This window comes from Centruroides sculpturatus, unplaced genomic scaffold (assembly GCF_000671375.1).
Source record: "Centruroides sculpturatus isolate CEXI.00-Female unplaced genomic scaffold, Cexi_2.0 scaffold110, whole genome shotgun sequence".
Taxonomy (NCBI): Eukaryota; Metazoa; Arthropoda; class Arachnida; order Scorpiones; family Buthidae; genus Centruroides; species Centruroides sculpturatus.
The window spans coordinates 549599-566627 of NW_019384339.1; the positions used below are offsets into that span (position 1 = coordinate 549599).

At 28.2% G+C, this 17029-nt stretch overlaps 1 protein-coding gene across 3 annotated transcripts in view; it reads left to right on the forward strand.

Annotated features, from left to right (window-relative positions):
* LOC111633363 (follistatin-related protein 5-like) overlaps positions 1-17029 on the forward strand; it is a 38795-nt gene that overhangs the window by 18028 nt on the left and 3738 nt on the right. The window contains exons 3-10 of one of the 3 annotated variants that reach the window (XM_023377922.1): positions 5057-5177; positions 8741-8959; positions 11427-11627; positions 12341-12556; positions 13348-13514; positions 14114-14231; positions 14321-14479; positions 14552-14683. In XM_023377922.1, the coding sequence (XP_023233690.1) occupies positions 5057-5177; positions 8741-8959; positions 11427-11627; positions 12341-12556; positions 13348-13514; positions 14114-14231; positions 14321-14479; positions 14552-14683 (1333 nt within the window). Of the gene's footprint in view, positions 1-5056; positions 5178-7426; positions 7558-8740; positions 8960-11426; positions 11628-12340; positions 12557-13347; positions 13515-14113; positions 14232-14320; positions 14480-14551; positions 14684-17029 lie in introns of those variants that run through there. The other 2 variants (XM_023377929.1, XM_023377935.1) reach the window with 2 other exon arrangements.

Below are 17029 nucleotides of genomic sequence, written 5' to 3' on the forward strand. Positions count from 1 at the left end.
ATCTTAAGTATTTTTCCGATTTAAGCCGAGGTTTGATTGACAGGAGGAGTTCCTCGGGGACACGATCACTCTAAGATAATGAGGCCTTTACTCCAAGTCGAAGTCGTCCGGTTGCTATGGTTACCGCTGTTGTCACACATCTCGGTGGATGTGCTAAATTAAGTCGTGGTCCCTTTGGGCGAAAAAAGAAATTTGACACTCGCCGTGTTTCGATACTGTTATTTCCACTTTTCCCCTTTGAGTTTGTTTTCTCCTCGATACTTATGTAAATGCAGAAAAGCTTGATATCAAGGGGCACTTTAAAGGTTATTTTCCTAATGGTAACTTTTCAAGCCATCTGTGTTGTCAGAAAATTACCGGTTAATGGACTCTCGCTATAATCGTAAACTTCGTTATAGATATAAATAAATTTCCTAGTTTTTTTTTAAATCGTAAGATAAAAAATAAAATTTATTTTTCTTAAAAAAAAAACACTTTTATATGTAATAAAGAAGTTTTAGATGGATTTTAAATCTAATTTTCTTAACAAAAACAAAAAAATAATAATAAAGTTTAGAAGTTTTGTTATCGGTAATTAGTTTATTTTCGGTTTTCTTGTCCTAATTGGTGTTGTCACTTTCTCCTCTAAAAATAATGGCAAATTACAGTAGTTTCCATTCTTTCAATTCGAAAATATTATATAAAATTCCTTTTCCCTTATAATTCTTTTGTCTGCGCAGGGAAAAATACTTGTAAAATACATTTTTACATATTTTTATTTAAGATTTTTCTTGTCTTGAGTTGTTTCGACTATAAATATTCCAATAAGAGGAAGAGGGAAAAAAAAGAAAGGAAAAAAAGAATTTATCATGACGTGTCAGACTCATGCTAATGCGAATTTATCTCTCCCAAGTGTACAAGAATTTGAATAACAACACAATTTCTGTTTAAGAGACTCTCTTCCAATTTCGAATTAACTTATGTGGATCGAGTTAAACGAATTTTACACATTAAATCCCTTGGAGTATCATCGAAATTTGCAATTTATCGAAATTGTTTGAATGCATAATTAAAACAGTATGTCACGATTTAAATAATATCAATAATTTCTATTGGCTTAATATTAGAAGACTTCACAATTGGTTAATATTCGCAGGTTAGAAATAAAAATAGTCGTCGCCATCTTGAATTCGATCGCGCAATTCGCTTTTTTTTTTTAATTATTATAAATTTTATAACTAAATAGGTATTAAAAAATATATATATTTAAACGCTAGTCGTTAAAAGCTGTTTATCTTTAAACGTTAATTATTTTTTAAGCGGTTAAAAACCGAAAATCTACCCTAACAATACAAAAAAAAAGCGCGCATAAACAATGATAAATGACACGTTTGATACGTTGAATATTTGATTACCATTACCACAACAAATGTAATTTAGTTAGAGAAAATCATAAATCTAATCCATCTTATTATGTAAGTAGAGAAAGATCGAGCTTTGCAAGTCGATCGAGTTCATTAAATTGAGGTAGAGTCGAGGAATTTTTGCCATTCACCTCAGCAAGATATAATGACATTTGTAGGACCGTTTTGACGTGTAACCATAACAAACGTTACATTTATTACGCTAATGGGAAGCGCAATTAAATCGTGTATGACGTGGAAACCATTACGATGAGTTTTATTTACTTAACACCAGACTTAATTAGCCAAAGAAGACTTTCGTTATTATTTTTCTTATAAAATAAACCTTTCCTGTAATTTAATTACGTATAACACTTTGGTAAATATTAATTAAATTAACGATATTTTATTAATATACATTTTTTCCCCTCTTATACCTTGAAGGCGTATCTGAAATTTTTCCTGTGTGGCTTTCAAATTTATTTAGAGTCTTCCAGGCATTTCGTTAATGTGTTTATAATAAATCTTTAAACTTTACGGTTTTATTTTTATATATAAATTTTTCTATATGTAAAAATAATATAATGTAATTTTTTTAAGTCTAAAAACTTTATTTAAAGTGNTAAATATAATATAAATCAAAAGAAATGCTTCTAAAACAGCAGCACATCTTAAATTTTTTCATTTTACAATTTACTATTGTTAAAAAATAAAATGAATATATGCAAATGTAAACATAATTTGTTCTCAGTTAAATATATGTTATTATATACAGCAGCTAAGTTAAGTTATAATATATTTAATCTCTCGAAAATCCCTCCTACAAAAGAAGAAAAAACTAATCTAAAATAAAACGGAATTAAAATTATATTCGAATGAATGTTACAACGTTAACACGCACACGCACGCACGTACAGTAAGCGCTTTATTTATGGTTATTGATTTGAATAATTATATATCAAGAATTTCACTAGGAAAAGATAGCTATAAAACGATTTATCTTTTAAATATTACAGCAGAATAAACGAAAACTGTGCACGTTTCTCTAAGATTATTTAGTATAATCGTTTAACATCGGAACGGCTAAAAATTAAACTTTAATAAGAGTTGATAACAGAATTTTAAACCATAATAAAACTCGTTTATACCGTTCTAGCGTATGTGTCTTATATGTAAATGGCCCATTCCCGAAGCTTAACAGTCTTTAGTACATATATAAAAAAGTGTAAGAGTATATAAGGTTTGAATATAAAATATTAAACTTCTTATAAATAATCAATAAGTCTATGAATATATAAGACACAAATGTGTTTATAAAGATTTTTATAAAGTATATAATAAATAGTAATTAGCGAGAAAAATTTAATTGAAAAAAAAAAAGGAAAAGGAAAAAGTACTCACCAACTTACACGCAACGAAAATCGTTAACGTTGATAAAAGACGAATTACGCTGTTTAAATTTAAAAATTTTGTATTCAATTTTTCATTTCCTACAAACGCGAACAACTCACAAGAGAACTTTAGAAACTACTAAATAATAATAAATGATTTATAGGCCTATATATGCATGCAGGGTGGACCATAACTCAGTTAACAAAGATTGTTACTTAGATCAAGACAACCAGAAAATGTAAATGAAAATGTATGAGAATGTCTTGCTTATAAATTGCTTATAAAACATAGATTGAAGATCTCATTTGGAACGTTAACTGACTTTTGGGCCGCCCTCCGTACATACACACACTGTTACTCAGATCACGAAACAAAAAGTAACTAAATACGCTATAAATTGTTTATGGAACATCATCGAAGCTACAATAAAACGGTTAACTGACATTTGGGTCATCATAACTGACACGTAGACATTTATGTAAACATCGTCATCTGGTCGATAATTTTATTGGATTACTTTATGAATTCTATCAGAATTTAATATTAAAATTACTTAAATTCTATTCAGGAAACGTTTATATGTGGATGTTAAGTTTTTGTATGTTGGTAATAATGTTATCTTCAGATAAGAAATCGTTACAGTTTTAGATTGATGGTATTTTGGATGATTTATTGGCTCTTGCCTCTTATCAAACTAATTTAGTTTCATTAAGTACCATCAGCCGAATGTATAAACTGTCGTCTACCACAAATCTGATTTTTTTTGAACTCGTCAAATTGTCGAATCTGCAGCTTTCAAAATAAGATTACCATCTTTTCTACATGCAAAAATGTTTATCCAGCATCCAATAAATTTTTTTCCTTCTTACCAATGTAACACTTTCATTCGGTTTAATTAAAGTATTGTAAAAATTAAATTATTTTTTTTTGTATTTAGTTTATTTTTTTATTGTAGCAAAAGCAATTCGAATATTCCATTAAAAAATTAATTTAATAATTGAATTAGTTAACCAAGTACTTATTAACCAATCGTTGTTGCTAATACGTATTAATTTCTTTCTTAAATAATGAACTTTTTTGAAAGTCGATCGCTGATTGGCTATTTTTCTTGGGGGATTATTTCAGTTAATAGATAAGCGATTAAATTTTCAATTTAAAAAGAATAAATAGTCCAATGCAAACATTAAAATCATCTGAAGTTAGAAAATTTCCATTGAGTAGTTGTTTTCGATTCGATAAAACTGATCAAAGTTTGTTTTTAAAACGAATAATACGACGTTGATCAATCGTACTGATTGGTCAACGTCGTATTAATTTCAAAATTTAAACGAACCAATAAAACCTATCCCAAGAAATTTAAACTGGCCACTAAACGAATTTTAAATGTTGGAAATAACCAATAAGTGAAATTATTGAAATTAACGATCGGATTTTTGAATTCAAATTAACCAATGAACGGCGAGAGACTCATAATTTGGATAAAATTGTTTTCTAACCGATCAGAGTATGAATTAATTAATTATTGCTAATAAAAACGTTGTTAAATTCTCTTAAACAAATCGACTAAATTAAATTTTAAAGGCGATTTAGGATATTCTGCAAATCCATTTATTGAAGGGAAGGATTAAACAATATAAAATTCAAAGCGCGAAAATTAAAGCGCACGTTTTGTTTGCATTTAAGGATTAAATATTTGGAAATTTCATCCACCTGCTATAATTTCTCATTTTAGAATTGCAGATGGTAAGTAGAGACGAGCAAGATAAATGTTTGAATATCAAACTAGCGAGCTATGCGAATGTTTGGTTGACACAAGAGTGATGACCAGAACCATGTTTCCGATATCTCAATCATTAAATAACCTTAATAATTATTCAGCAAATGATAAATATAGCATTGGTGCAATTATTCCGACGGTTCTATTATTTATCTGTTGCTTATTCATGGTCCAGAAAGCTTAACGAATTTTAATATTTACAGTAATAATCCTTGTATTATTAATTGTTATCTCTATTCTCGGTCCTGTTTAATGTTTGAATTAATAATTTTTAGGTTATCGATTGATCGTTAGGTTACTGATGCAGGATCTCTGCACAGATCACATGATCGGTTGGATATCTTTAGATTTATCTCGGTAATTATATCATTAAGATGATCGCGGGATTAATAGAAAGGGTCATTTGCTTGGTGACGTGATGCTTGCTTGGGTTAATCACCAGATTATGTCATTGCCTAAGATTATCTACAGCCAGACAATTATATAATTTTTTAATTGTTTTCAGCCTCGACATAATCGAAACAGTGACAACTTCGTGGACAACGAAGGAGAATCTTTCCTGAACGTTGACTTAGAAGAAGGAGACGAAGACACTTCTGCCACCAAAGCACTTTCTCCCGAAACTGGTGAGTCATTCAAGCGTTCATTCTTTCTCTGACCCGAGATAATGCATTATTCGGATGGCTGCTCATAAGACATCGCCTCCGACACTTAAACTCGTTAATACGCTCCAGCTTCACGTGATGTAATTCCGCTACTTCTCTATATTCCTATCCAAATTCATATATTGTTGCCCATCTTTAAATCTTCTGCACTTCTCCAAGACGCTCGGATTACTTAACAGTTAGCGATTTATTAAGAATTCTGATAGTTTCTCGTAGTTCCGTGCTTGTTGGTGGCTTCTTGCCAATTTTGTGATCGAACGCTGTTTGCGGAAGTCGTGTTAAAGTTTGACAAGAAAGACTGCACACACACATACACAAACAAACACGGCTGAAGAAGCTGTGTGTAGTCTTTTATAAATATAAAGTTAAGAGATTCGATTTTGAAATAATAGCTTTCTTGTTGATAGAAAAACCAGTCGAGACAAAGAGTTTACGTGATGCTACTGCATCTTAGCTCTTACTTCGATTGAACTGTCAAGAAGTGTGTTTACAACCAATAAGATGATTTTAAATTATATACCCCGTGATCCAGCATTTAAAATTTTAAATTAACCAATCATATTAAAATTCATTATACGCAACGACCAATAGAGACGCTTACGGTTAATGACGCATAATCAGTTTCTCGGCCAATAAGAGTTTCGTCATAACCAATCGGGCGTGTCTACGCTATTTGACGTAAGTAAATTTTAAAAAGTGTATGAGCCAATAAAACGATTGGGTTTTGTGAAATCGATTCATTTAAAAGCGTGCGTCACAATGAAGTAAAAATAGATTATTTTATATTACATGACGTAATAATAAAAAAGTTTTCGAATTTTAAACTTTTGGAAATTGACCAATCGGCAATAAAATTTTTAAAGGAAATTGATTCATCTTCGAAGCTGTCTAAAATGAAATTTTATTACGATAGTAAAGTGGATTTTTTTTAAGTAGGGAACTAATCAACGAATTTCTTCTTAAGTAACGACCAATTAGCGAACGATCTTAATTTAAACACTGCAGAGAGTAACCAATGAGACGATTCCTGATCAATTAACGGATGCGTTTTAATCGTTTATACAAGTAGAAGCAATCTTGAACTTGGCATTGCTTATTCCCTAGGTGTCCCTACTAACTTCATCTGTAAACGAGATTTAATAGGTAGTTATTTAAGGCTAATGACGGGTTTTGGGAGCTACATTGCATTCTTGTGTCGGAACGAATCGGAGTGTTTGAACAGGGTGATCAAACAGTAGTAACCTAAGCACAATAAAGGAACAGAGACCATTACTTATAATGTAGATGACAACTTCTAAAGTTGAAATGACACACGAAGAATTGGCAAAGGATATCAAAAGGATCATTCCAGATGGAATTTTTGCCTTTGGCTATCCATCTAGAGATTCTTACTTTTTATTTTCTTCATATTTCCTCTAAGGAGCTTTGGTTTGCGATATTTTCTGAAAGAATGAGGATATTGTTTCACGATAAATTTTATCTTGTATGGAATTTTTTTCAGCAATTATTAGTAAAGTGCAGTTTTTAAAAACATTCTCAAGCTTACGAAGTCTTTACTGAATATAAATTAAAGAGGAAAAAAGAGCAGAAATATGTACAGGATTTCAAACTTTTAATAATACGAAGTCAGTTGAAAACTTAATTTATGATTACGATTAGTTTCCGGAATAGATTTCTAAATGGAATAAGTGAAGAGAGAATCCATCATTAAACACGAACTCATTAGTTCAATACTAGAAACCATTTATTACTCCAACACCATAAATTAAACATTATAAATGTAGAATAATGTTTAGATGAGTTTAGCTCGTTTGTTTGGTATTCTGTCTCGTGAAGTATATCCAAAAGTAAATATTACAGACCTCCAGTCGTTAACTATCGTTAAAATTAATAGCAAAAAGCATTTATTAATCGATAAATATTTAAATTTAAAATGTCTTCCCTACTACAGCTCAACTTGTTTTTTTTTTAAATGTAAAAGTAAATAAATCTTCCTATTGGTCGTACATAAATTATTATAATTAATTTCCAATTTGAAACACCGCGACTAATTGGCCATTTTTGACGTAACAATGCAGAAATTCGAATTTAAAATTTCCACCTCTCTTATTGGTAAAGCTTTTCTTGTATGCATAGCTCTAAATTGGTCATATTTTTAAATTCAAATTTTAGATTTTAATTGGTAAATTTTTCTTTAAAAAAGACGGCAAAACAATGCGCAGTAAAAAATACGTTAAAGTCGAAATTTAAATGACAATCGAAGAATATTATAATCGGATTTAAAACTGGGCGACGTCGATTAACGTAATAAAAACGCCGAACCGCGTCTTTAAATCGGAAGGTATAATGTTTTTTTATTTTGAAACTTAGTGAAGTTTTTTCTTCTTAAACCTTTAAAAAGTCCCCCCTCCATTGTTAACTTTTTTCCCCTTCTCCCTTACTTCTCCTCCAAAACATTATTTTCTGGTAGCGGTCTTCACTATATAACTCCCAAAAATCCATCCTACTTTGGAACAATTTTTGTTTTACGTCTGAGTTATTTCTCCTCAATTTTCGTTAAAATCATCTTGGTACTTCACAAAATCTTGCAATACGTTTTATCGAGATAATAATTCATCTGTATTGATTTGTTACGTCCCCGCTGCTGCTCTATATACTTTTTGTATTTTCTACTTCTATTACCATAAGAGAGAGAGAGAGAGAGAGAGAGAAAGTCCTTTCTTCTATTATAACTTACTGTTTTGATTTATCAGTTTAGATAAGCTTACATTAAAGTGCAATAGATTTTCTTTTAATACTGAATTATAGTTTAAAAACTGCCCTTTTTTTTTAAAGAAAGTTTAATATTATTATTCATTACAGTTAGAAGAAGGAAAAAATAAAGTATATATTTTATAATCTTTAATGGAAAATTCTAACATCTAAAAAGTTTCCTGCATATAATTTAGCTTATATTATTTAATTTTCTGAAAGAACTTAAGTAAAATATTATAGTAAGGATTTAACTTATGTAAATGTGTTGAAATTATGATATTGCTGGGGTGTTGAAATGTATTCTGTTCTAGACAATGTCCTACAAGATAATTAACTTATTCTTCATTTTAATTAAGAGGAAAATATCAATAAATGAAACTAATATTCAAGCTAAGGATTTAACAGGAATGTAGACATCAGTAATTATCATCTTTTGAGTAAAATGAATATAATTTATTTTCCTATCTTAAATTTTATTTGTTTGATGTGTTTCCTTTATACTTTTAATTTAATAAAATCATCTTTCATCACATTTTAAGCATAAAAATTATCAAAATCTATTTTAACACTGTTTCATTAGAGCAAAATTATATAAGAGTCTTAAATAGATTTATCTCCAAGGGAACACAAGCTATAAACTTTCTCTGAAGATGAGTGTAAAGGACTAAAAACATTTGGGGCTATCTCATATAATTTTGTTCTAATGAAACTTTGTTAATGAATAGATGACACAGAAGTAGGATAATCCATTTAACACTAAGTATTTTTAGATCCCTGTGACACTACGGTCTGCGGAAGAGGTAGACAGTGTGAAGTGAATCAACTGGGCGAAGCAGTCTGTGTCTGTCAGAGGTTTTGCAAGAAAAGAAAGAAGCCAATTTGCGGTTCCGATGGAAAATATTACATTAATCACTGCGAACTTCATAGGGCTTCATGCCTTACTGGAAAAACCCTTACAATTGACCATAAAGGAGACTGTTCTAAGAAAGGTAGATGAAACTTCTATAAAATTAATTACATTAATATATTATTTCTGTTTTTCTTGGACAGAATTTAATAAAATTATATTTTTAACTACAGTATTAATAAAGTCATTTGATTAATGTATAAAAATTTAATATTACCATGTTTCCACCTTTATTAGTATTAAATTATATCTCCAGTTCCATTCCCATATATATTAGATTAAATTAAGTTAACTCATTAATCTGTAATGCTGATTATATTTATATATAAAAATTCAAATTAATAATTCCTTCGTAATTACAGAAGTGATTAAGAGAGATGTCGAGAACCCGAATCTGGTTTTCTAGTTCTGAAATAATTAATAATAAAATTAATATATTATTTTATCTTAAATACAGATTAATTTTACTTTCTTTTTCGTTAATTATTTTTTAACTTAGAGAAACATTTATTGATTCTTTTCTATTCAAAGAAAATGACCAGAAAATCAATACTTATATAAATAGAAAAAAATATTGAATTATAAATGCCATTCTTTAAATCCCAAGACATTTAACAAGCAATGAACTATTTAAAAGTAGAGAAAACTAATATATTAATCATTGGAAATTATATTTATTTAAATACGAGGCTTATATAAATATAAAAGAATGATAGGCAGCTGTTCTAGATTAATATTTCTCATCTGCTGTTTATTTTTCTTCCTTTTAGTAAGCTTATCTTAATCAAATCTGGAAAGGAGATTTATATCAGAAATAATTAATGTCTGAGAACATTTCATTAATAACTCATCATGTTATTGGATAAAATTTCATATGTCAAAGAACTGTAACCATATTGTTACAAATAAAATTATAGAGTCGAAATGATATTTTGTAGAGTTATAACTCATTAATATGCTATAAGGCAGAAAGAAGAAAACAGTCTTTGAGAAACTATCAAAATTTATGAAGGCATCAGTCAATTGGTGCCTGTACAAGTAAACTATATAGCATTCTATGCCAGGAAAAAAAAATATATATATATATATTTCCCTGCAAACACCTCAATATGATTTGTCTCATTTGCTACATTTTATATTAAAAAATTTTTAATAAATTAATAAAAAAGTTTTGAAAGAGGTAAATTGGATTATCTTAATATGATTAGACTTCTGTAGCCACAGAAGATAAAACGGAAAGATGTATATAATAAAATTTTTAAGAAGTTGTTTCCTTTTTCAATATTTTATTTGTCTTAAAAGATCAGTTTTCTGTTCTTTGGTATCTTGTTTCATTTTACTGTATGTCAATGTTTGTTTTTCTACACAAATGGAATTATTTATTTTTGTTTCTATCAACAGAAAAACAAGAGGAAAGAAAGAATAAAAATGATTGGAAATACCGACCATAACCTTCTTATTATGAACTTCGGATCATATTTCATTATTTTATATTTATTTTAAATTATTAATTTAGAACAGTGCTTCTGTTAACTTAAAGAACAAACAAAAAATTTTTAATTATTTTTTCAAATTTTTAATGAATATTTAACTAACTGAATTCTGTTTGAAAATTAGTTATTGTCATAAGAAATTGTTGTTTGGATATTTAGAATAAAAGTTATCTGAGTTGTTTTTGCCATTATATAGTCTTATATTTTTTTTGTCACGAGTAAATTATTTAATACAAAGGAATAAAAAAATCTAGTACAGTTTATACAAGATTAATTTTTAATTAGAATTTTTATAAAAATAAAATTTTTTTTATAGTTTTATTACTTACCAGGGAAAAAATAATAATAATATCAAGTTCTTTAGGAATTCATTAATCAGAATATATTCAACTTCAAATTCAGCCTTTCTCAATTACTTAAAAAAGAAGAAGAAGAAAAAAAGATAATTTAGTAGAAAAATGAATGGAGTGTAATGGAGATGAAAAGTTCTTTAATGTACAAATCAAGCGGACGACATGATTTCAAGAAAGATTAATTTAATATAGGAGAATATATGAGTTTAGAAAGGTTTAACTTTTGGTGAAACACTGGAGAGATTTTTGTTTTCCCCCTCATTAAGTGCTCTTGAGAAATTATTTTGATTTTTTTTGTCATACTTGTTTATATTATGTGCTTATAATAGACTTTTTTTTAAAGGATTAATTATCAAAACACCAGCATTTGTGACGTTTAATTCTTGTTGATGATAATTTATCGAATAGAACACGAAAAAGATAGAATATGTAAAAGTCATCATTTTGTTGCCAACATTTATCCAGTTTTTAAAAATTCCTTCTTAAAATTTAAATTGCTTTTATAAACAAGACATAAATTACTTAACTTGTCTCTTGTCACTTTGTCTTCTCCTTCATTATTTAAATCATTTCGACAATAATAAATTTCTATTAAATTATACAGTTATTAATCAAATTTAGCATTTTTATTTAATTTGCATGATTTTGTAATATCTAGTAAAGTGTAATTTATTAAATTACACTCTCTTAAATTGTCACGCAGCCGAGATCTTGAACGATGCCGACCACGAAAAGAAGACCGAAGCACCCACCTCCTGGACCAATCTACCGCAGCCGGAGATGCAGCTCTCGACGACGACTGAAACGGTCAGCGATCGAGACTGCCCCCAAGACGAATACGATTTTATGAAGGAGAATCTCTTACTTTACAATAATGCTAAACTCATGGATAATAAAAAATCTGGTAAATAATGTTAAATGAATTATATGTATCGAGGTAATTTAATATAAACTGTAATTGTAATATTGCATTTGATAGATGTTTAAAAGATACAAATGAAAAAAATTAAGTAATTTTGTGTAAAAACTATATTTACTATTTAAAGTTTATTTTATTAAATATTTAAAGTTAATTTCCACAGGATATACTATTAAAAAATAAAATAGAACAAAATTTATGAAAAAAGTTAAAAAAAAAATAAATATATAGAAATTTTAATAACTTTCAATAAAATTTGGGTAAGATATCTAATGTTGACTTTTTCTAACGTTCTTGAAATATTTTAAAAATTGATAATGTAATTAAATTTTTTTGTTATATTTTCTTTATCAAAAAAGTTTTTCTTTCTATAAAAGTCCAATTTAGTTAAAAAGTGATGCTTAATCTTGTTTTTAGGTGTTGAGATGTAATTAAAATAAATTTTTAAACAAGTCATACTATACAGTTTTTAAGATAGAGAGAGAATTATAAATTTTTCAAACATTTATAATTTATTGACCACATGGAAGTTCGTCAAACTCTGGAGGGAACTGAACTTATTATTTTTCTCTTACAACTTTTGCACGTTATGCCATACCATACTCTACATAATTCAAATCTGCATTAATCTAGATCAATTATTTGTTTATTATTCTGCCTACAAATTATTCTTAATGTTAAATCTCATGTTTTCTTAGGTAATGAGTACCTGGTGAGCATTATGTTTTCCCATTACGACCAGAATAACGATGGACTTTTGGAGGCCGAAGAACTCTGGCAGGCAGCCGCCAAAGACCACCTCGGCCAGCTGTCGACGTTCTGCATCCTGGCGGACATGCTGCTGTTCGACGACACGGATCACGATGGACAATTAAACATCAACGAGTTCTATCTTGCTTTTAGTAAGTTATACAGTAAGTTGTCCAATCTTTCGTTGCTCTGCTAATAGAACCGTTCGTTTTGCAACGGAATAATTACTATTGATTGACTCGGCACCTGCTCGCATTCGATTTGCATTTAAACTACCAATTACTTTATATGTAAATTTATTGAAATTAAACTAAATAAAAATGTATAAATGCAAAAGCAACCTCGAACGTCTTTCATATATATTTAATCTCGATTCAAATTGGATAAATTCTTTTAAGCTATGTATTTGTACCACAATATTTAATTAAGTAAAAGTGAACAAGTAATGATGCAGAAAATTGACCCAAATCAATTATTTAAAAATTTGACAGACTACTCAAACTCAATGCAGGTCTCTTGAAGCAATTTTCTCAAGTTTTATACATGAAAACTTTTTATCTACTTAATCTAAACACTACTTTGAATATAAATTTTAATTAACAAAAATTATTATGCAATAAATTTCCATTTTAGATAATGTTTGCAACTTGTAGAATATAATTTATACCATGTGGATGAGATTCTTTGTGGATAATTTATACATTTTTTAAGCATGCATAATTTAAATAATTGTGATTAATTTCTTGCTTACTTTTTACTACTATTTATTTTTGACATTACTAATTTCTTATAAGTAAATTAGTAATGTCAAAACATACTCTAAACAGACAACAACTGATTAATGCAAAAATTATATAAAATACTGTAAAAGTTGTTGCTAAGACAAATTTAAGTTTATTTTCTATTATTATTAATATAAGATGTTTTAATGCCATAATGTGATTTTTAAATTCAGGTGTCTCTGTGGTATCATTAGATAAGGGTCTAGAAATCAATCATGTTACTGCACGGATAGGAGATAATGTCGAAATCAAATGTGACGTGACTGGAACTCCTCCGCCGCCCATTGTCTGGAGAAGAAATGATTTGGACCTTTCGGTCCTCACAGAAGAAGAGATTAAAGTAAGAATTTCTATTTTATAAACAGCCAAAAGACAAGACATTTTGAAAAAAACCTTTTGCTAATTCATGAGGGAAAAAAATTTACAGTTTAATACCATGGTTGTGTTATATTTTAGTGTTTCTATTATTGGAAATTTATGCATATTTATTAGTCTTAGGATTGTTTAAAGGTAAAATTAATTTATCGGATGAATTTTTAAAAATGAACAAAATTTGATCTACAATTTATTTCTATTATAAAAAAAGTTTTTTGACCTGAAAACATTTAATTTCTATTGCAATTATAATCAAATTTGAATTTTTGATTAAAATGGAGATAATATTTTTACTACTATTTATTATCTTTATCATAATGCATGAGTAAGTTTATAGATTTATGTATGGAATATTGAAAATATATTTGACATTCAAGATTTTTTAAAGTATGTTTAATTGTTGTTTGTTTTAAAATAATTTTTAAAGTATGTTAATTATTTTAAAACAAACAACAATTAATGAAATTTCTTTTATATTATTTAGAATAGAATAATTCTAGAACTTGAGTGGTTTTTTAAAATAATATTTAATAACCTTTACAATTATAATTGTTTTCTCAAAAGGTTTTTATTGATGGTTCTCTTTATTTGACCAATGTACAACTGATACATGCTGGAAAATACACATGCCACGCACAGCGTAATCAGGATGTCATCCAAACTCATGTATTACATGTAGAGAGTAAGTTCATTTTAATATATATTTTTTGCAAAGTTTTTATTAAGTTTAAACATATAAGATAAAGAAAAATAAACTTACTCACAACAAAGGTGTTCCGGAAGTTCATGTTGTTCCCAAGTTACAATATCACGCTCCGGGAGAATTAGCGGAAATGGAATGTCACGTGAGTGGAATTCCAATGCCCAAAGTAACATGGCTGAAGAACGATGAAGAATTAAAAATGAATAACGAAAAATACAAAATAATAGGCAAGTTAGTTAATAAAAGATGTTAAATTTCATAATATATTTTCAATGTTATTAATTACATTTGACTTGCAGGTAACAGCACGGCTCTTGTAGTAGGAAAAATCATGTATAGCGATACAGGTGCATACATGTGTGTGGCAACTAATCCTGCAGGAACAACACGTGACATAAGTTCATTAGTTGTACAAGACCAGCCTACTCCAAGTGAGTACAGTTTTAATAACAAACATTTGTCTTACTATAATTGAAGATAAAATAAAGTTAAACATAAAATGAAACACACAGTTTGACCATGAGAGATTTAAATAAATATAAAAAATTACTAGATTTAAATTATTTTAGAAGAATAATCTTTGTATATTTTGCAATTTGGAACTGTAATTAATAACTTGAATTTTTTAGAAAATTATTGATTGTATGCAATGCAAGAACATGACCAGTTAAAATATCCAAGAAGTCAATGAAATATATAATACATTTATCTATGTCCAAGGGAACAATTACTTTCACATTAAATCTATTATTAAATAATTTTACACACAATACTGTATCTGTCATTGGTTATCAAACTTATATTCTCCGAGAACTGTAAAGCAATATTGAACTGCTAACAGTACGTGGCCACAGAGTTAAGTTCTAAGTAGTGTATACTGTACATATGGAATTTGTGCTATGCATGCTAGTTAGAACTTATCTGAACATTTCTCTTTATTTTTTATATAGATTCTAATTTTTTTCTATGTTCTTCTGGATGTCATATTCTATTTTGATATTTAGGAATCACTAGAGTCTCCAGTAGCCATTTTTAGATGTTATTGTAAGATCGGCTTATCTTAAAATTAATGCAGTCAATAATCCAAATAAGTTTATGCTTAACAGTTTCCAGAAGTCAATAAGTTTATTCTAACAAATCAGTTAAAATAGGGTTGAATTTATCAGAAGATTTATTACAAGATAGAGAAGAGACATTCTGTTTGACATTGCTCCAAAGCATTCTCAAAGAGAATGTCAAAAGAAAGAAAAACTGTGACAAGTTTGGAATTTGGGAGCCCATACCATATTACTTGTTCAATTCAATGGCCACAGAATCCCCACTATAAGTGTTATTCTAATATGTTAATAAATTCAAATCAATCTAAGTTCACATCATAATTTTCTTAAAACAATTCTTTAAGTGTTTCAACTAAATATTCAGGAAATGTATGTAATAATAAGAGGATATTGTACCAGATTGAAGATATAAGTTTAATCATGTTAAATCTAAATTTTTATTAGAACTCTTTAAATACAATGAACTGATAATTAATTGTTCTCATCACTAAAGAGAAAAATATGTAATCAGCAGTTGCTCGTAAGAATTTGTAGGCTGCAGCAATAAAAGTAAAAAACAAAAAAATCAATATGGATTGAAAAAATTATATCATTAATAAAACTAAAATCGATAAATTATCTATTGTAAGTAAATATATAATATATATATATAAATAAAAATTAAAGAATAGTGATAAAATAAAAGTTCCTGTTTTATTATCTGGAGGGGCTGCAGCTCTGTAGTACTTATGAAAGAGCCACCATTGTATATAATATATAATTATATATATGTATGTAATAAAAAATGTTGAAAAGAACAAATCTGAAGAGTATAATTGATTAGAATGAACTAGAGTGCATTCTTGGTGTAGTGACCATCTGATATAGTGAACAATTTTGTTGATCCTTGCTGTTATTTATGTATATAGTGAACAATTTATCTCAGTCCTTTGAGAGTTCACTGTAAGTTATTGCTGGTTTACTGTAGTTACTCGAATGTAGCATGTCTTTTTGGCAGAGCTTTGTCTCTGAAATTACAACGTGCATTAGAATCAAGGACAAAAATATATTCAAATTAACTACATTTTAGTATATATTCTATGATCCTACATTTGAATAATTTTTGAATCAGTGTTCTAGAATTTGATAAATAATGCAGTTAGAACCTGGTGATGGCTAATTAAATAAGCTAAAAACACTTGTTTATGCTAAAATAAAATGATGCATAGTAAAGTTAATTTCATTCAATTGTCATTATGTTAGCATGTTAGATTTGAACATTTAATTTACTGCCCTGCCTTGCGTCACTTCTCCTATGGCTCCTATGACAACACATCCTTCTGTTGTGATTAATGTCTATTTGGCCTTCTCTGGTTTTTGTTGTGTTTGGTTTCCTTATTATTCCATATCCTTTGCCAGTCTTTAATAGATGTTGTTCACAGGATTACATTGTTAGATATAAGCAAGCATTATATTTGCCAACAAACTTTTTTGGTCTTGTGGTTTTTGAGAATTAGGACCTGCATCAGATTAGAGAAAATATTGCATGGTGAATTTTATAAAATTAGAAGAGAATTATTTTAAAGATAATTAAATGGTAATACAAATTTAAAATTATAATCATTCTGTAGCATTTAATATTTGCTTTTTATATGAACAAATTTTATAATCAAAAGATTATTATGCAAAATTAATTGTAGCAATCCCTTTATATTTGTGGCAGAAGTTTTAATTAACATG